We start from the raw sequence: 17,146 nt of genomic DNA on the forward strand, positions 1-17,146 counted from the left end.
ACAGAGGCTCATAAGATGGCACCTTGGAATCTGTGTTCAGCTGGAGCTACTGACTGGTAGCTGTACCAAATGTAAAAGTCATTGGCATACAGCACAGGGGTGAGCAGTGATCCAATAGAGGGCACTAGTCCACTGATGATGATGCGGTAGAGTGGGATACTTAGGACAGAGCCCTGTGGGACACCATTCTCTTGGGCCCATGGAGAGCTAGTGAAGCACCAGCTCCAACCCAGAACAACTGTTGGGGTAAAAACTGATGAATAAAAATTCATAGGGAGCCTCAAAACCCCAGTCATGGAGGGTAGGTACAATGTGATGATGCCACACACTGTCATTCACTTTATGTAGGTCAGAAATACTGCAATGATGTGTTGGCATTTAGAAAAAGCCTGTTTGATTGCTGTTTCCAGCTGGACCAGATGGTCAGCTATGGATTGTCCCTCCTGGAAATCACACTAATATGGGGACAAAAGGCCCCGAGACTGAAGAATCCAGCATAATCTGTGGGCAACCATCCTTTCAAGCAGTTTACAGAACACATTGGTGAGGCTAACCAATTGGTAGCTGCACAGAGGCACTGGATTTTTGCCTGGTTTAAGGATTGGGATGACAGTACTACCTTGCCATGTTGGATTATCTGATTAGGAATTGGATATGTGCCTGGGGCAGGGGCAGTATCTTGAGATGAGGCAAAAACTTGATGCAGTTCCCAGTCAACGAAAGGTTTATTATAAGATTTGGCTTGGCTGGCAGGGGGAGGGGGGGGGGGGGAGGGGAGGATGAATATGAAACATTGAAACATACGAGGATTTCTTCAACTTGTCGTTTCTGCAGTACAAAGATAGCCAGATAAAAAGAGGACATCAATACTGTGGCAAAGTGGTTCGCCAGGTGTTCAGCAGCAACTGACCCTTTGCTAGAAACACCTTCAAACCTGGAAAAGTTGTTGATTAGAAGATTATGGACTGCACTGAAGTTTCAACTCCTATCTGAAGAGACAGCCAGGTCAGAATGGCCATTTTTTTCGTAAAATTTAACGTTTCATGTGCGAAACATCCACCCTGATGCCAACTACTCCAATCAAGGGCTCTACCCATGGACACTGCCTAGCCACAGCAAAGGCTGCTGCTGGGAGTCCTGATGCTTCACAAAGATGGGTATCTACTCCTTGGTGTGAGTGAGGAGCTAGCAGCTTATGCATCAACAGTTAGGGGGCTCAACCACAAGGGCACATAACTAATCCACCATGTCGAATTGGCTACCGTGTTGGCTATGAAGTGCCAATAATAGCCTACACAGGAGCTGTGCACAGCAGGTCTTTAACACTGCATGCAGTAGGTGCTATTTAAGGTTGGTTGGTTGGTTGGTTTATTTGGGGAATGGGACCAAGCAGCAAGGTCTTCCATCTGATCGGGAATGATGGGGAGGAAGTTCGCTGAGCCCTTCCAAAGGAACCATCCCAGCAATTGCCTGAAGCAATTTAGGGAAATCACAGAAAACCTAAATCAGGATGGCCGGACACGGGTTTGAACTATCAGCCTCCCAAATGCAAGCTATTTAAGGTGTTCTTCCACAATCGGTCCACACTACAGAAAAATTTGGGAAATGAAGGTCAAACCCAATAGAGGAACACAGACTACTCCAGCCAAAAGGTGGTGTTTGAAAGAATGTTACAAGAAAGGAAAACAGAACCCAGGGAATAGCTGGGCTGACATCAAAGGCTGCCACCATGACATAGAGAGCAAGAGAAGGAAGGCACTACAGAGATGAGAGATTGCAGCACAGAAAAGGAAGTAGATGCTGCAATAGCTTGGGGCCAAACTCGTATATTCACAAAAGAGTCACGAGCGCTGAGGGGGGCTGCAGATGTAATGGCGTGTGTAACTGCGCAGTTTTTTTTTTTTTTTTTTTTAGTGTCAAAATATTAGCAACAATTCAACAAACTGATATTTTTTTTCTGTGGATGTTACACTGGCCAGAACAGAACAAGTTGTTTCATAGTGTAAAGACAGCGAAGAAGTGTTGGTGACAATAACAGTATATGTATATATACAGTCTGCACTATATCAAGGTTGTACCATTCAAATTTGGACTATGGGGGCTATTTACTGTACAAATAACTTTGTGGATGGTGAAAGCGGCTTCTAAAAGAAAAAAGTGACCAGTGTATATGGAACAACAACTGCGATGATGTTTTAATCATTACTGTGGTAGAACAACTATTGAATGGAATCTAGTTCTCACATTGAATCCAGTAAGTCAGTGGGTGGTAAACTTCCAAATCATCAACAATTAATAAAATTCTGATAATCCATAATGAACTTCTTAAATGGGTCAACACATTTCTTGAACTTGCGAGCATATTTGGTTTTTTGCTACAAGACCTATTCCACTACCAAGGAAAGCTGACTTGAACTGCTGTCTATAATTCCTTTTATTCCAGCCGAGACCCTTCAAGACTGATTAGTTCCAGAATGGGAGAGGAATAAAATCTACAGAATGAAGGATGCTTCTGAAGACAGATGAACAGAGGAGCACATCCATTGTTAACATCGTAATGTGAACACCATTACAGCTGCATAAAACAACTCAGACAAGTGCCCTGTGAGCCAGTGTTTGGTAGTTTAAATTATGTAAATGATTTAGAGTTGCAATTCTCTGCAACAGGTAGAACATCCACCAGTGTGAATTAGTGTTATTTAATTTTAGTGGCATTACCAGACCTTGTAGGGATACAGGGTCATGAACAGCCCAAGATAGAGAATAATCACTGTGAAGGAAATGGAGGTGCTGTGTACTCTGGTGAGACAGCACTATCAGTATCTGACAGAGTTTGGAAGCAGCCTCACTGTGGGTCTCCAGTCAGCTGGTTGAATAGTGCGGTTACCAGATTTGTGGGGCATTTGGTTGTGATGAGTGGTCCAATGTTGGACTGCATGGGAATGTTGGGCAGGCATACTCAATATCAAGACTCCAGTCATAAGTGAACACCACAAGGGAGTATCGCCATATTTTGCATAAAGCACACTGAAACTCTTTCATGTACACACCTGAAATCCGAGAACAAGCAATGGACTTCCTGCAAGTGTGTAGTCACTCCACACCGTTGGTTAGAGACTAGCAGTAGGCAAAGTAGGGAATCACCACTCCATGCACAGGCTGTCATCAACACCACACCATGAATAGTTGTCTGGAAGTGGTGCTGTGACTAGGAAGCCTGAACTGCTCATGAATGGTGTTGCAATGTATTCAGCAATGAATCGTGGTTCTGCACTACCCCAGATGACCCTTGTCGGTGAGTACAGTGGAGACTTGGGAGAGGCATCAACCTTCAAAGGTTTTGGAGAGACAACAGAATTACTCCTGGTATCACAATGTGGGGGATCATCAGGTGTAACTTCAGGTGATGGCTGGTAATTATTGAAGGATCTCAGATGGCATAACAGTAATCACAGATATCCTGTTTACTCATATGTCATGTCTTGTGCAACAGTATCATGGTGCAATTTTTCAATAGGGCAATGACTGTCCTAGGACAATTTCCACACATGGCACATGTCTCTATGAAATGTCTGTGTGTTGTTCGAGGTTCTGCCATGACCAGCAAGATCCCCAGAACTGTTCCCACTAGAACATGTGTGGGACCAGCTTGGACATACACTCCATCCCAGCACCGGTATCCAGGATATCCTGAAGAAGTTACGACAGTTGTGGGTCAGCTTACCTCAGGAAATTTCATGGTCCACTTGGATGTACAGGGTTACTGTAAATAATGGGCCCATTTTCGAAAATTCCTACATATTTAAGTACAAATCCAAAACAAACAAGTTTTATATCAATGAAAAGAGGATGTTTCAAAGCTTTTGGCGGGCAGGCAGTGATGGTTTCAGAAGCAGCTTGTAGAGTTTGTGTGGCAATAGGGCCATGTTCCGTTTCACTGTCAGTTGTGAGTGAGATGGTGACTGTGAAGCACAAGGTTTTCTGCATTCTTTAGTTTGTCAAAAGTGAGTTGCAAATTGTAGTGCAAAAGGCATTTCGGACCAAATTCAGTATTCAACCAACAACTCGCAAAAGCATTAGCCATTGGTTTAAGCAATTTAAACAGACTGGGAGTTTGTGCCCTGGAAAAAGCACAGGCCGACCATGTGTGTCAGAGGATGATGTCCAACGGATTCATGAAGTTTTGTGTGCAGTCCCAGTATGTCTACCAACAGAGCCAGTTGAGAACTTAGAAAACCAACTGTATGGAAAGTTCTGAGACGGTGTTTGCTGTACAAGTCCTACCGATTACAACTTGTGTAGGCTCTCAACCCCAATGACGTCTTATATTTTGTGATTATGTGCCAGCAAAGATGGAGGATGATGCATTTCCACAGCATGTAATTTTTAGTGATGAAGCGACATTCCACCTTAGAAGAAAAGTCAACAGACACAATGTTCACACATGGGGTTTGGAAAATCCACATTCACTATTGCAACTTGAAAGAGACTCATTGAAGATCAATGTGTTCGGTGCTGTATCCCATACAAAGGTTAATGAAGCATTTTTCTTTGCTGAAAGAACTGTAAAGGGAATCATGTACCTGGACATGTCGGAACAATGGTTGTTTCCTCAAGTTATGGAAGATTCTCAGGACTTCATTTTCCAAAAGGGTGGAGCTATGCTCCATTGTCACTGTGATGTATGAGGCTTTTTGAATGACTACCTTCCTCAACGTTGGATCAGTTGCAGGGGATTGAGGACCTGGCTCTGCACATCTGGCCACCAAGCTCTACTTGACCTCACACCCTGCAGCTATTTCTTATGGGGTAATGTGAAGGAAGCTGTTTACATCCCACCTCTACCAAGCACTCTGAACGATCTGTGGAACCTGACCACTGCTACCGTGTACTCAGTAACAGCAGATACGCTTTTGCGTGTGTGGGATGCATTTGGCTACCATTTTGATGTTAGGCGTGCAGCCAACGGTGGCCACACTGAAGATTTATCACATTTCTAATTATTAAATAATTATTAAAAATGAATTAATTACAAATTATTAAATTTATTAAACTGATATCAAACATTACCAAAAAGACTTTGAAACTTCCTCTTTTCATTGGTATAAAGCTTGTTCATTTTGGATTTGTACTTGAATAAATATAAAGTTTTGAAAATGGGTCCATCATTTAGAATAACCCTATACGTTGACTTCACTGTAGTCTTAATGAAAAGGCCACTTTGTCAGCAAACTAACCACTACTGTAATGCTAGTATAGCACTACAACTGGAATGCTTTTAACTTCAGTAGAATAAAATAGTCTTTGGTAGAAGTGCAGTAACCTTTCACTTGATGTACAAGATGCCAGACTTTCTGAAGTTTGAAAATTGCTTTAGGGCATTGTTGCCAATCTTGTCTGTCTGGATATATTGGATTTCATGGTGACGCTGCCTGATTTAATTTTCATATAACGTCCCAATCTGCGGAGGGACTTGGCTTGTTGTTATTATGGGCTATCCAAAACTTGCAGCTTATGTAGAACTCTGTATGGTGAGGGGCGACACAAGGCACCCATCTGTAGGTCTGTTAAGGTGCTGCAGAAAGGGGGGCGGGGGCGGGGTAGCTCGTAAATAAAAGTGTGGGTGGGATAGGTTGCCAAAGCAGCCCTGGGACAGCTGTGAAAGACCGCTCAAGCGGCCATAATGTATCGTGTGCTGAAGCTGCAGACTGCAATCTCCCTAGAGAATATATATATTCAAACTACGAAACTGAGAAAGTTTTTAATGGCATGAAACCAAAACCTTAACATGGTCTGCAATAAAACACAATGTCTTAGTGGACAGTGTGACTGGATCTTGCCTTAAACTTTATTAAATATTGTAGCATTGAAACACAGTCAGAAAGGCAGGAAACCGTTACAACATGTAAGACACATATATTTGCTATGAGTTTCACGTCTTATAGCCAGCAGTCAACTCGTTAAAAATGCCACTTTTTTCTGCTGTGTTGAAATTGTTTTAGGGCAACATAATGATAAATTCTTTGAGCATAGAAGTCAAGATTTGTATCACCTGAAGAGCTTATCATGCATGTAGTTATAAATGATAAAAAGTAAAACCTTTTTGCTAGAATAGACATGCAACTTTTTCTTTACCACCACCTTCCCCTCTCCCCATACACACAAAAGTTAGCACTATGTGAGTTTTAAAATTTAAGATAGGAAATAGAAAAGCTAATGATAAGAGAGGACTAAAGTAGCTGTAAGTGGCTGATTGATCATGAAACCAAAATAGATGACCAGCTACACAGAAACGCACTGAAAGTGCAAGCAAGTAGAACTGTGATGTTTGAATAGCGGTACTTCCCATTGCTTTCTGGAACCGTTCACAAGTGGGCAGCTTATGAGACAAGGCTTTAAAAATATGCTATATGATGGGGAGAGAGGGGGGCGGGGTATGGGTATTATTATTGTTAAAACTGTTTTACTGCTTCTTTTTTTATTTCTTATAGTATTTATAAAATTACTTACATGCAGCATTTTGCTCAATTTCTTTGCAGCTCTCTCTTGAAAATGTGGTTCTTCTTTAACTGTCTTTACTACTTCAGTCGGCTTTTCTAGGTTGCTACTCTCCGGTGAATCTGTTTCAAGTTTTATTTTTTTCCTTGGTGGATCTTTCTTACCTCTCAGTTTCAGTTCATCGACAACTTCTTTGATATACACATAAAGATTCTTAGGATCCTTGTCTATCAGTTCCATTCTTGTTTGCAGAAGCTTCTTGAAAGTTTCGGACGATGTATAAGCAGCATTACACGCATGATAATATTTCTTGACTTTTGCATCAATTATTTTGCACATGTCTGCTGACTTATCATATTTTAAACATTTCATGATGAACTGAAAATCAGATAAACAAAGAACATATACTCGCAGCCATAGTAACATAACAACCTTCCAATCAAAAATAAAAAAAGAAACAGTGGCAAAGAAATTATAATTTTGGCATCAGATCTATAATTATAGATCTGTACATGTTATTCACATCATCACCAAATTTCTCCAATAATCTTTTTATAGGATTTTCTTGCAGTATGCAAAATGTGACATTTCAGCTTTGAATATGTTACAGTATCAGCTGTTGAGGATACTGGTATGCATGTAAACTTTGCCAGCATACACTGTTGATGAAAAGCACACTAGTCCTGCCTAGCAGCAGTGTTGGAAAACTGCAGCATTTAGACAACTTCCATACACATCATCTTCACAAGAAGACACTCATTGAAACACTGCAGTTTTTCAACATTGTCACCCGACTGGCAACCCAAGAACTTTTCAACATGTTAAGAATACTGAGCTATAATTTTATATGTCAATCATTTCAGCATTCTCATAAAAATGAGCCACATGCTTTCATTACACATCAGCTGGGATTGTTTGCTTTGGAAGACATTCCTTATTAATGAAATTTGAAAAAGTGGCCAATTATAAAGAGTAGAGCTCTGCATTTCGATGAAAACAACTGCTCGAGCATTTCCCATTTCGTGCCGCTGCTCGACGGCTGGGAAAGGCCCACGCTGCAATACAGCTGTGGCCGTCTGATGCGCCAAGTGGCCGGTTGTCCTCCACCTCTCGGTTACCGGTTGGACTGTCGAGCACTACCGGGCGCTCGAGCGTACTCACAATCTCGGCCGGTGACAGTACAACCGCTGCGCACTCTACAGTGCCTAATCGCATTAGAAACTGTGTGTAAACGCAGTTGACGACCTGGCTTTGAGCAGTGCAGACAGCTTTATGGATAAATCAAGTATAGGTCGTAAACGTTCCATTCATGAAACGAAGAGAAGTATTATGGAGAGAATTAGGAGCGGCTCATTAGTCCTGAAGAAGAAAGAATGTCGGAAGAGGAGGCGAAAAGTTAAGCTTGGAAATCGTTAGCACTTGTAGTGGATCCTGTCACGCAGGCTTCTGCTGGTTTCGTGCAATGTACCACATGCGATACATACAAGCACAACAGGTACGATTCGGCACTGCAAAAGTAAATGCGGAACACAAGTCCACCAGCCACTTTCAGTACCAAGTAGCATAAAGAAAGTTGTTGTTGATAGGTTGGTCGATATGAGTGGAATAGATTTGCTACCATTAAATAATTGTAGTAAGATTGGCTTCAAGATTTATTCGCAGGAGCTCATCAATGTTGGCGCCACTTACGGCAAAGTCAGTATAGAAGATGTTCTTCCGCACCCTACAACTGTATCGCGGCATATTAAAGAAAAGGCAGACAAAATACGGGTGACAATGGTGCCCAAGCTAATATGTGCCTTAAAGAACAAAATGTGCGCTTTAGACGCCGATCTGTGGCCTGATAACTACAAGAAGAGAAATTTTTTGACTGTGACGTCGCATTATGTGAATGATGAGTGGCAGCTGGAAATGCTTGTTTTGATAACAACCGGGTTTCCGGACGTACCTAAGACAGGAGAGAACATACGGCACGAAATCGAAAAGCGGATGCTTGAATTAGGAATTAACAAGAATGATCTTACGAAATGTTACTTTGTCACCAACCAAGGAGCTAATATGAAGAAGGCACTTGAATCTTACGACCATTTGCCTTGCTTTGATCACTGCTTGATGACTGCGCTTCGTCACACATTTCAAGAGACGTTTTTAGAAGACGAAGCCCCTGAAATCCTGTCGTGTCTACTATCAGCAAGAGCTATAGTAGGCTATTTGAAGAGATCGGGTCACTCGGGGCGTCTGCGGCACTCTGTGAAGCAAAAAGCTGTAACTCGGTGGAACAGTATACTGTTAATGCTCAATTCCATCATAAGTCAAATCGACGATATTCGAGACCTACTAGAATCCCGGGGGCAATCGACACTCTTAGAAACCTTCCGAGAAGGGTGCGTACGAGACGTTGTCGCTTTTCTAACCCCCTTTAAAGAAGCGAGTTTGGATTTGGAAACTGCAAAGATGGCAACGCTGGAACGTGCGCTGCCATGGTACAAGAGTCTGTTACATCATTGTGAACCAATAGACAGTGACAACGAGGTAAGAACACTTTCTACAGGTTACGATCCTTTATACAACTGTTGAATTATCAGAGTACAGTTATGTATATTGGGTTTCCTTTTCAGCTCATGGCGAAAATAAAAAGGAGAGCAGTATACTTCATCACAGAGAAGTGCAAAATTGAGTCTATCCATTATGTTGCCACGGTTCTATGGCCATCACGGCGTCATTTGAAGAAACTCACAGCAGACGAAAAGCAAGTCGCGTATGCTGAAGTTCGACGATTGTACTTGGAACTGCCCGTAAATGGTAAGGTTCATTCACTAAAACCAATTAGTAGACGAATGTTTGTTTGTCTAATCTGCCACCTTTCGTTAGATCAACATTTATTACGTCTAGAATGTGATATTTGGGAAACGTTTCGCAGCTTAAACATTCCACAATGCGTTTTGATATAATTTGTGCGATATATATAAAATGTCACCGTAAATATAGTCGTTTAGTAACCAGTAATTCTAACTATGGTGTATACATTTTTGAAGGTGACAGGAATATCTTACGGATGTTTTCATTCATGTTTAGAGTCCATTCAAGCAAACAGTGACCAAGTTCTTCCCATGAAAAAGTCCAGGATGGACTGGAGTTCGGATGAGGACGACGAAGATGGACACACAGTTACTACCAATGAACTCGACAGGTACCTTTCGCTCTCCAAATCCAGCTGTAGCTGTGCCAAAGGACAAACTTTGCAGTGGTGGAAAACGCACGCGGGGTTATTTCCAAGGCTGTCAGTAGTAGCTAGAAGAGTTCTCTGTATTCCTGCCACCAGTGCTGCCAGCAAGAGAAATTTTAGCCAGGCCAGTCACCTGCTGTCCAGCAAAAGATCGTGCCTGGTATCAGACAAGGTGGATGATCTCTTATTGATCCATCACAATTATGTAAATATTCACAACATACCACGTAATCACAAGGAAGGAAACATTCCTCAAACTCTATAAATGTATGATTCCACTTTCATTGACTTCACAGGTAGAAGTTCAAACCGCCAGCGGTAGTAATAGCGCCAGGAACACAAATGACGCCTCTGTATCAGGGAGCACCAATGACGAAAAACGAATTGTATAGTCATGATTCACTTGTAACGTTTTTACAGGTCATAATTTGTTCAGAAATTAACATCTGTGCAACAAAATTTCGTGAGGATTACTTTTAACTCCGTCATTCCTTCCCGATCCTGCATTCAATATTAGTGCAACGTATACATGGCCGAGTTTGGAGATAGGCTACACATATTCAATGATCAGACTACTGTGTTCCCGTTTGTCTACCGAACGGAACAAAATACTAAATACAGACATTACTGTTTTTAACGTTACAATTACTGGAATACATGATAACCTCAAAGGCGAATCTCCAGTAGTCTGCAACATATTAACAAACATCAAATGTAACATATACAAGTGTATTATTTAGGTCATAGAACTGGTAGTAAACAACGAAAGACATTTGTTAAAGAAATAAGTGAGTGGTTAATGTGAAGCGGTGGCCTCTGATCTCAAGGAGTGTGACAAAGCGCCGCTTGCTGGCACTGAGTCCACCGGTTACTGGCGACCGGCCGAGCGCTGGCAATCGGCTGCCCACAGCCGGCGGAAGAGGACGCTCGGCCGCATACTCCCGAGAGCCAGAGGGGCGAGCAGGACTCGCCGGTAAAAATCGGAGATAATGCAGACCTCTAATAAAGAGCACACCATGCGAAACATCGTTGAAATTCAGAGCTACAGTTTCTTTGTAGTGACTGCTTATCCTACCCATCTATGTGACATTAAGTACAGGATGAGTAAGAAGTGTGACAGCAACAAAACTGATTACACTCAGTTTGTGTGTGTCCAACACATGGGACACTTCATCTCTGAGGTTGTGCAAGCACTGGGATTTTCACAATGAACTGTATCATGGATCTACTGTGATTACTTGGATTTGAGGCAAACTGCTGTTGCCACAGTCGGTTGCTACATGGCTTGTAATAGTGAACAGAGAAGCCAAAGCAATACCAGACCAAACAACAACACTCATTGAGCATACATAGCAACCACAACCAGCACCCCATTAAAGGGCAAAAAAGCCATAACTCCACATGTGTACCTCAGCTCATCACCGGGCCAGGGTTTAGGGCTAAAGTCTAGATCAAGGCCAGCAGCAGTCAGGGCAGTTCTTATCTGCTGCTCATAGGTTGGCAATGTGTCAGTTTTGCGTAGCCAATTGGAGGATTCTTTGACATAACCAATGAGAGGCAAGAACAGAGGCGATGTATTTCTAGTGCCAAAATTGAAACCATTGTCCTGTATGCTGTGTTTTGATGTATTAGTGAGTTTGGAGAGAAATATTTTGTGATTATGGCAGCAAATCCTGTAAGTATAAGGTCATTGGTTAACGTCTCATGGATAAATTGCAGAGACACAAAAATGTATCAAATGTGGTGGTGAAATTATTACACAACCGATCTATGCAAATACACTGAGTAAGTAGATGATCAATGGTTTTTAATCAAATCATGTTTGAAAGCAGGTGGATCTATATATCAATAAACACTGATCCACCTACCTTCTCCCACAATTTAATTAAAAACATTGATCCATCTACCTTTTCTCATGATTTAGTTGAAAACATTGATCCAGCTACCTCCTTCCATGATTTAATCAAGAAACATTAATCCACTTAGTGTGCTTACGCAGATTGTTTGCGTAGCAACACAGAGCAGAGAAATATTTCACTGCTTTTTGTAATATATCATGGGTTGTGAGGCTGTCCTTGGTCTGCAGATACTAGCACAGTTTCAACAGCTGCGGCTGAAACAACAAGCAGTTACATTTATAATCCTCATTTGCAGCAATGTTTCACCCTGTCTTCCAAATGTATTACTTCAAAATACATCCTCTGCCTGCTGCTCTCTCATTGGCTGTGTAACAAAAACAGCTGACACACCTTTTCAATCATATCTCATGGTAAGCACTGACAACATTCCTGCACCAAACACGTAAGTACACCGCTGACTCTGTTCTAGACTTTTAGCAGAGATTAGCATGAGTGTAGGAACACTGTCATTAGATGCGCAAACAATGCAAAATGGTCAACTCAACCAATGGGGAACTTTGGATATTATTTAAAATGACATAAGGGGATGTGCTCTGCTTTACAAAAGGGTACTATTCAAGCAGGAGGTCAATATTTCAAATGTGGAGGATATTTATGTGGGATGTGAATGGCACACTAAGAAGTCTGTTATTGTCTCTGATAGATGAATAACACAGTAACCCATTGTCCAATCATGTGCATACGTTTGTTGACTTGCAGCTCCATTGCAGATGACCAATAGCTTTGGTAAGACAATGCTGTCCTATTGCTTACAACCTGTGTCAGAATGGTTTGAGAAACACTCAACAGACATGCAGATTCTTATTAGGTCAGCTGGCTTCAATTTCACTGAGTATATCTAATTGTAAGAAATCGTTGTGCAGGGTGTGCTTGCCATGGGCAGAACTCCAGTAAATTTCCACAAGTTGTGGGCAGCACATGACGAATTATGTTTTAAGATGGTTTCTGACACTGTCGAGCCTCATGTAGTCAGTGTTGCAATCCTTTGCAAACAACACCAGGGCAAAAGTGGATCATACTACTTTGTACTTCAATCTAATTCCATTTCTCATGAGTCTGTAAATAATTAATATATATTGAGTTGATAAAAAAAAATCATGGGATAGTGATATAAACATACACAAGGTATAAAAGGGCAACTGGCAGAGCAGTTATTTGTACTCAGTTGATTCGTATGAAAAGGTTTCCAATATGATTATGGCCACACGATGGAATTAACAGATTTTCACACAGAATGGTGGTTGAAGCTAGATGCATGGGACATTCCATTTTGGAAATCATTAGGGAATTCAATACTCTGATATTCACAACGACAAGTGTGTGCTGAGAACAACAATTTTCAGGTATTACCTCTTGCCATAGACAATGTAGTGGCCTACAGCCTTCACTTAATGACCAAAAGCAGTGGCAAGCAACAGTGTATGAAATTACTATAAAAATCAATGTGGGATGCACAACAAATGTATCTGTTACGACAGTGTGACAAAATATGGGGTAATGGGCTATGACAGCAGACACCTGATATAAGTGCTTAGCTAACAGCAGGATATCACCTGCAACGCCTTTCCTGAGCTTATGACCATATTGGTTCGACCCTAAATGACTGGAAAATGATGGACTGGTCAAATGAGTCCCAATTTCATTAGGTACGAGCTGATGGAAGAGCTCGAGTGTGACACAGACCCCACAAAACTGTGGACCCAAGTTGTCAACTAGGCACTGCAAGCTGGTGATGGCTCCATAATGGTATGGGCTGTGTTTACATGGAATGGATAAGGCCATCTGGTCTAAATGAATCAATCGCTGACTGGAAATGCTTATGTTCGGCTAATTGGAGACCATTTACAGCCATTCATGGACTTAATTTCCCAAATGAGTGATACAATTTGTATGGATGACAATGCGCCACATCACCAGATGACAAACTCAGATCACCCAACATGAATCCCATCAAACATTTACAGGATCCAATCAAGAGTCAGTTCATGCACAAAATCTTGCACTGGCAACACTTTCACAATTATGAACAGTTATGGTGGAGCATGGCTCAATATTTCTGCAGAGAACTTCCAACTACTTGTTGAGTCCATGTCAAATTGAGTTGCTGCACTACGCCTGGCAAAAGGAGGTCTACATGATATTAGAAGGGATCCCATGGCTTTCATCATTTCAGTATATAATGTCACATATGGACAAAAACATCCTTTGCAATAATACTTATATACAAGCAAAAAACTTGTGTGTTAGAGGCAATAATCAACATTTAGGGTGTGAAAATAATTAAGATAGAATGACCATATACACTGATAAACCAAAATACTGTGACCACCTGCTTAATAGTGTGCTGGTTCACCCTCAGAATACAATAAGCAGCCATCCCACACAGTATGGATTCAATAACACCTCAGGAAGTTTCCAGAGATATAGGGCACAAGATTATGCACGCATCACACAGTTGCTATATATTGCAGCCCACTGGTTTGTGGGCATGCAACTGGCTCCTGATATTATCCCAGGTGTGTTCTATCAGGTTCAGGTCAAGTGAATTTGATGGCCAAGATATTAACACGAGTTCACTATCATGCTCCTAAAAACTACTGAAGCACAGTTTCAGCCTTGTGATGCAGGCAGTTATCCTGCTGAAAGATTCCACTGCCACCAGGTAATATATCAAATGTGATGGATACATGTGGTCTGCAATAATGTAACTGCAGTACACAGCTGTCATACTACCTTCGATTAGTAGCCTACCACAGGTTCCACAGAAGTGCAGATGAATGTCCCCCATAGTACAATAATGACTTCACTGGCCTGTGTTCGTGTAGTGGTGCATGCTTGGAGCAACCATTCTGCTGGATGACACAGTATCTGGGCTCAGGTACTGACCTAGTGGTTTATCTGTCCGGACTACATGTTTCCATCGATGCAAAGCCCAGTCTCTATGATCCCACACTCATTGCAATTTAAAATACTATGTCACTGGGCCAACAAAAGAACATATAGGAGTCCCCTGCTGTGCATCTCCAGTTCAACAATGTGCACTGAACTGTGTGTTTCAAAACATTTCTGCCTACACTAGCACTGTACTCTGACATTGGATCTGTCACGGACTGCTACCTGTCCTCTTGTAAGCAGCCAGTGAGAAATATTGAACAGATTACTTCAGCCTGAGACAGCACTCTCCTCTGAACAGACAATTCGATTTCACTCAATTGCATTTTCAGCCATGGGCTCCGAATGTGTTTGCCTCTGAATGTTTTTCAAAGGAAGCAGGAAATATGGTGGTACAAGTCTGTGTTTGAAGGACAAAAAATTGGCAGAGGCACAAAAATAGGATCTAGGTTTTTGAAGGAATCCGAAGAGGAACCAACAAGTGTTTCTTCGAAGTTGTTCGAAGATGTACAAAGGACATGCTGCTCAGTATTGTTAAAGAGCACATTCTTCTAGGAACAACAGCAATTTCTGAATGCTTTAGGTCATACAAATGCATAAATGATGAAAGGTTCAAGCATTTTCTGTTCATCACAAAGTGACATTTAAGGTTCGCAAAATGGCTGTACACGCAAATAATGCAGAAGGCCCCTGGTCAGCCATAAGGAGATCTCTTCATGGACCCAGACAATGGAAAAAAACTTTTTGACAGTTATTTGTTTGAATACATGTGGCACAGAAGATACAGTCAAAAGAAGGATTTATTTACAATTTTATGAAGAATGCAGCGACAGTGTATAAGCCCTGATGTGATGTGATGTTTTCAATAAAACGTTGGTGTTACAATCATTTTTATGTTTTCTGGAATTCCTTAGTTGATTCTATATTTTTATTTTCTTGGAGGTGTGGTCTGCTTGAATGACTGGGCAAAAGGCCATTTGTTTACATCTGATACATGTTTCACTTCCTTTCATTTATGAAGCATCAATAGCGGCCTGTAATACACGACATTTCATAAATACAAAGAAGCGAAACCTGTGTACCGTAATTCTCATTTTGTTGCTTAGACAGATCATAACTGCAAGAATATAATAATGATAATACTTGTGTTAAATAATTTCATATATGCTTCTGTGTATACCTGTTTTTCTGCAAAATTTCAGTTCTATCACATTAGGGGAGAGTGGTGAAACTTGATCAGTGGGAAGACTTGTTCTCCCATTACTTTGGCTGTTTTGGGAAATTAAAAATTTTTGCTGTTGAATCCATATATTTATACATATTAATTCTGTAAGCAATGATGGTGGTAACTGTTTCTTATAGAAGTTCATACTTTAAGACACAAAGTATAACCAAAAATAAAAGCTAACTGTAGGTTAGGGAGCATTCAGAAGCAATTTTGTTTACTCATGTCTTGTAGAAAGACTTGACCTTTAAGAACATAGTGATCCAGGGATCGATGTGGCCCTCTTCATGTGTTTCCCAAAGATTTAATTGTTTTCCTGCCATCACGTTACACTAAGGCTTACATAACACCCAACAAATCACATTATATAGACATTTTATTGTAATATAATGCTTTAAATTATGAAAATGAAACTTAGGCCTAGTAAATTAAAACAAAAATTATCATAATTTTTCTTTACACTGCAGAAACACTTGTCTCATATATAAAATGAAAAGAGGGAGCCGAAGCTAGGAAAAAAATTGACTCTAGAATTATGGAACTTGCAGTCATGGCTTGCCTTGGAGAGAGAAGCATCAAAGTAATTTCAAGGCTAACTGCTGATCTTAAAATATTATGTTTGGAAGCAATTAAATCAAGATACTGACATTTCTTATTGTCCCACATTACATAAGTCTCAAGCATTTTCCACTGAGGAAGAATGTTCTTCATGTGAATATTTGAAAACAGCAAGCAAATTACGATTGGGCCTGAGTGCAAAAAGAGATGTGTGAACTTGCATACGAATTTCCTTCTGAAAACAAAAAGAAAATTTCTAAAAATTGGAAGAGAGAGAGAGAGAGAGAGAGAGAGAGAGAGAGAGAGAGAGAGAGAGCAAAGTTCAAAATAACTGGTTCAGAGGTTTCATGAGAAGGCATCCTGAACTCTCTCTTCATACACCAGAAGGAACCAGTTTAAACAAAGCAAGTAGCTTTAATAGAAACAATGTTAACACAGTTTTTTGATAATCTTCGCCAGTTTATAACTGAGAAAGTCCTTGGACCAGAAACTATTTGGAACATAGATGAAATGGGTTTTACTACAGTCCACAAACAAGAAAAAATTGTGTCTGTAAGAGGAGGGAAACAGGTAGGAAAAGTGACTTCTGCCGAGCGAGGCAAAACTGTAAAAGAATGCTGTGCAATAAATGCTATAGGATGCCACATCCCATCACTCATGATCTTTCCATGTGTGAACTGGCAGGATAGGATTCTGCATGGAGCTCTTCCTGGAACCAATGGTTCCACTCATTCCAGCAGTTGGATGAGGGCTGATAATTTTCTTCTGTTTTTAAAACATTTTCAAAAATATGTGAGGTGCAGTGCTGAACATGAAGTGCTTATTATC

General features: G+C 41.0%; 1 protein-coding gene across 3 annotated transcripts in view; it reads right to left on the reverse strand.

The window, feature by feature from the left end:
• Positions 1-17,146, reverse strand: part of LOC124802687 (daxx-like protein) — a 140,634-nt gene that overhangs the window by 119,330 nt on the left and 4,158 nt on the right. For all 3 annotated transcript variants that reach the window (XR_007017139.1, XM_047263623.1, XM_047263624.1), the window contains exon 2: positions 6,511-6,876. Coding sequence is in view for 2 of the 3 variants with exons in the window: in XM_047263623.1 (XP_047119579.1) it covers positions 6,511-6,876 (366 nt within the window). In the remaining variant the exon portion in view is untranslated. The remainder of the gene's footprint in view (positions 1-6,510; positions 6,877-17,146) is intronic.

Source organism: Schistocerca piceifrons, chromosome 6, assembly GCF_021461385.2.
Source record: "Schistocerca piceifrons isolate TAMUIC-IGC-003096 chromosome 6, iqSchPice1.1, whole genome shotgun sequence".
Lineage (NCBI taxonomy): Eukaryota > Metazoa > Arthropoda > Insecta > Orthoptera > Acrididae > Schistocerca > Schistocerca piceifrons.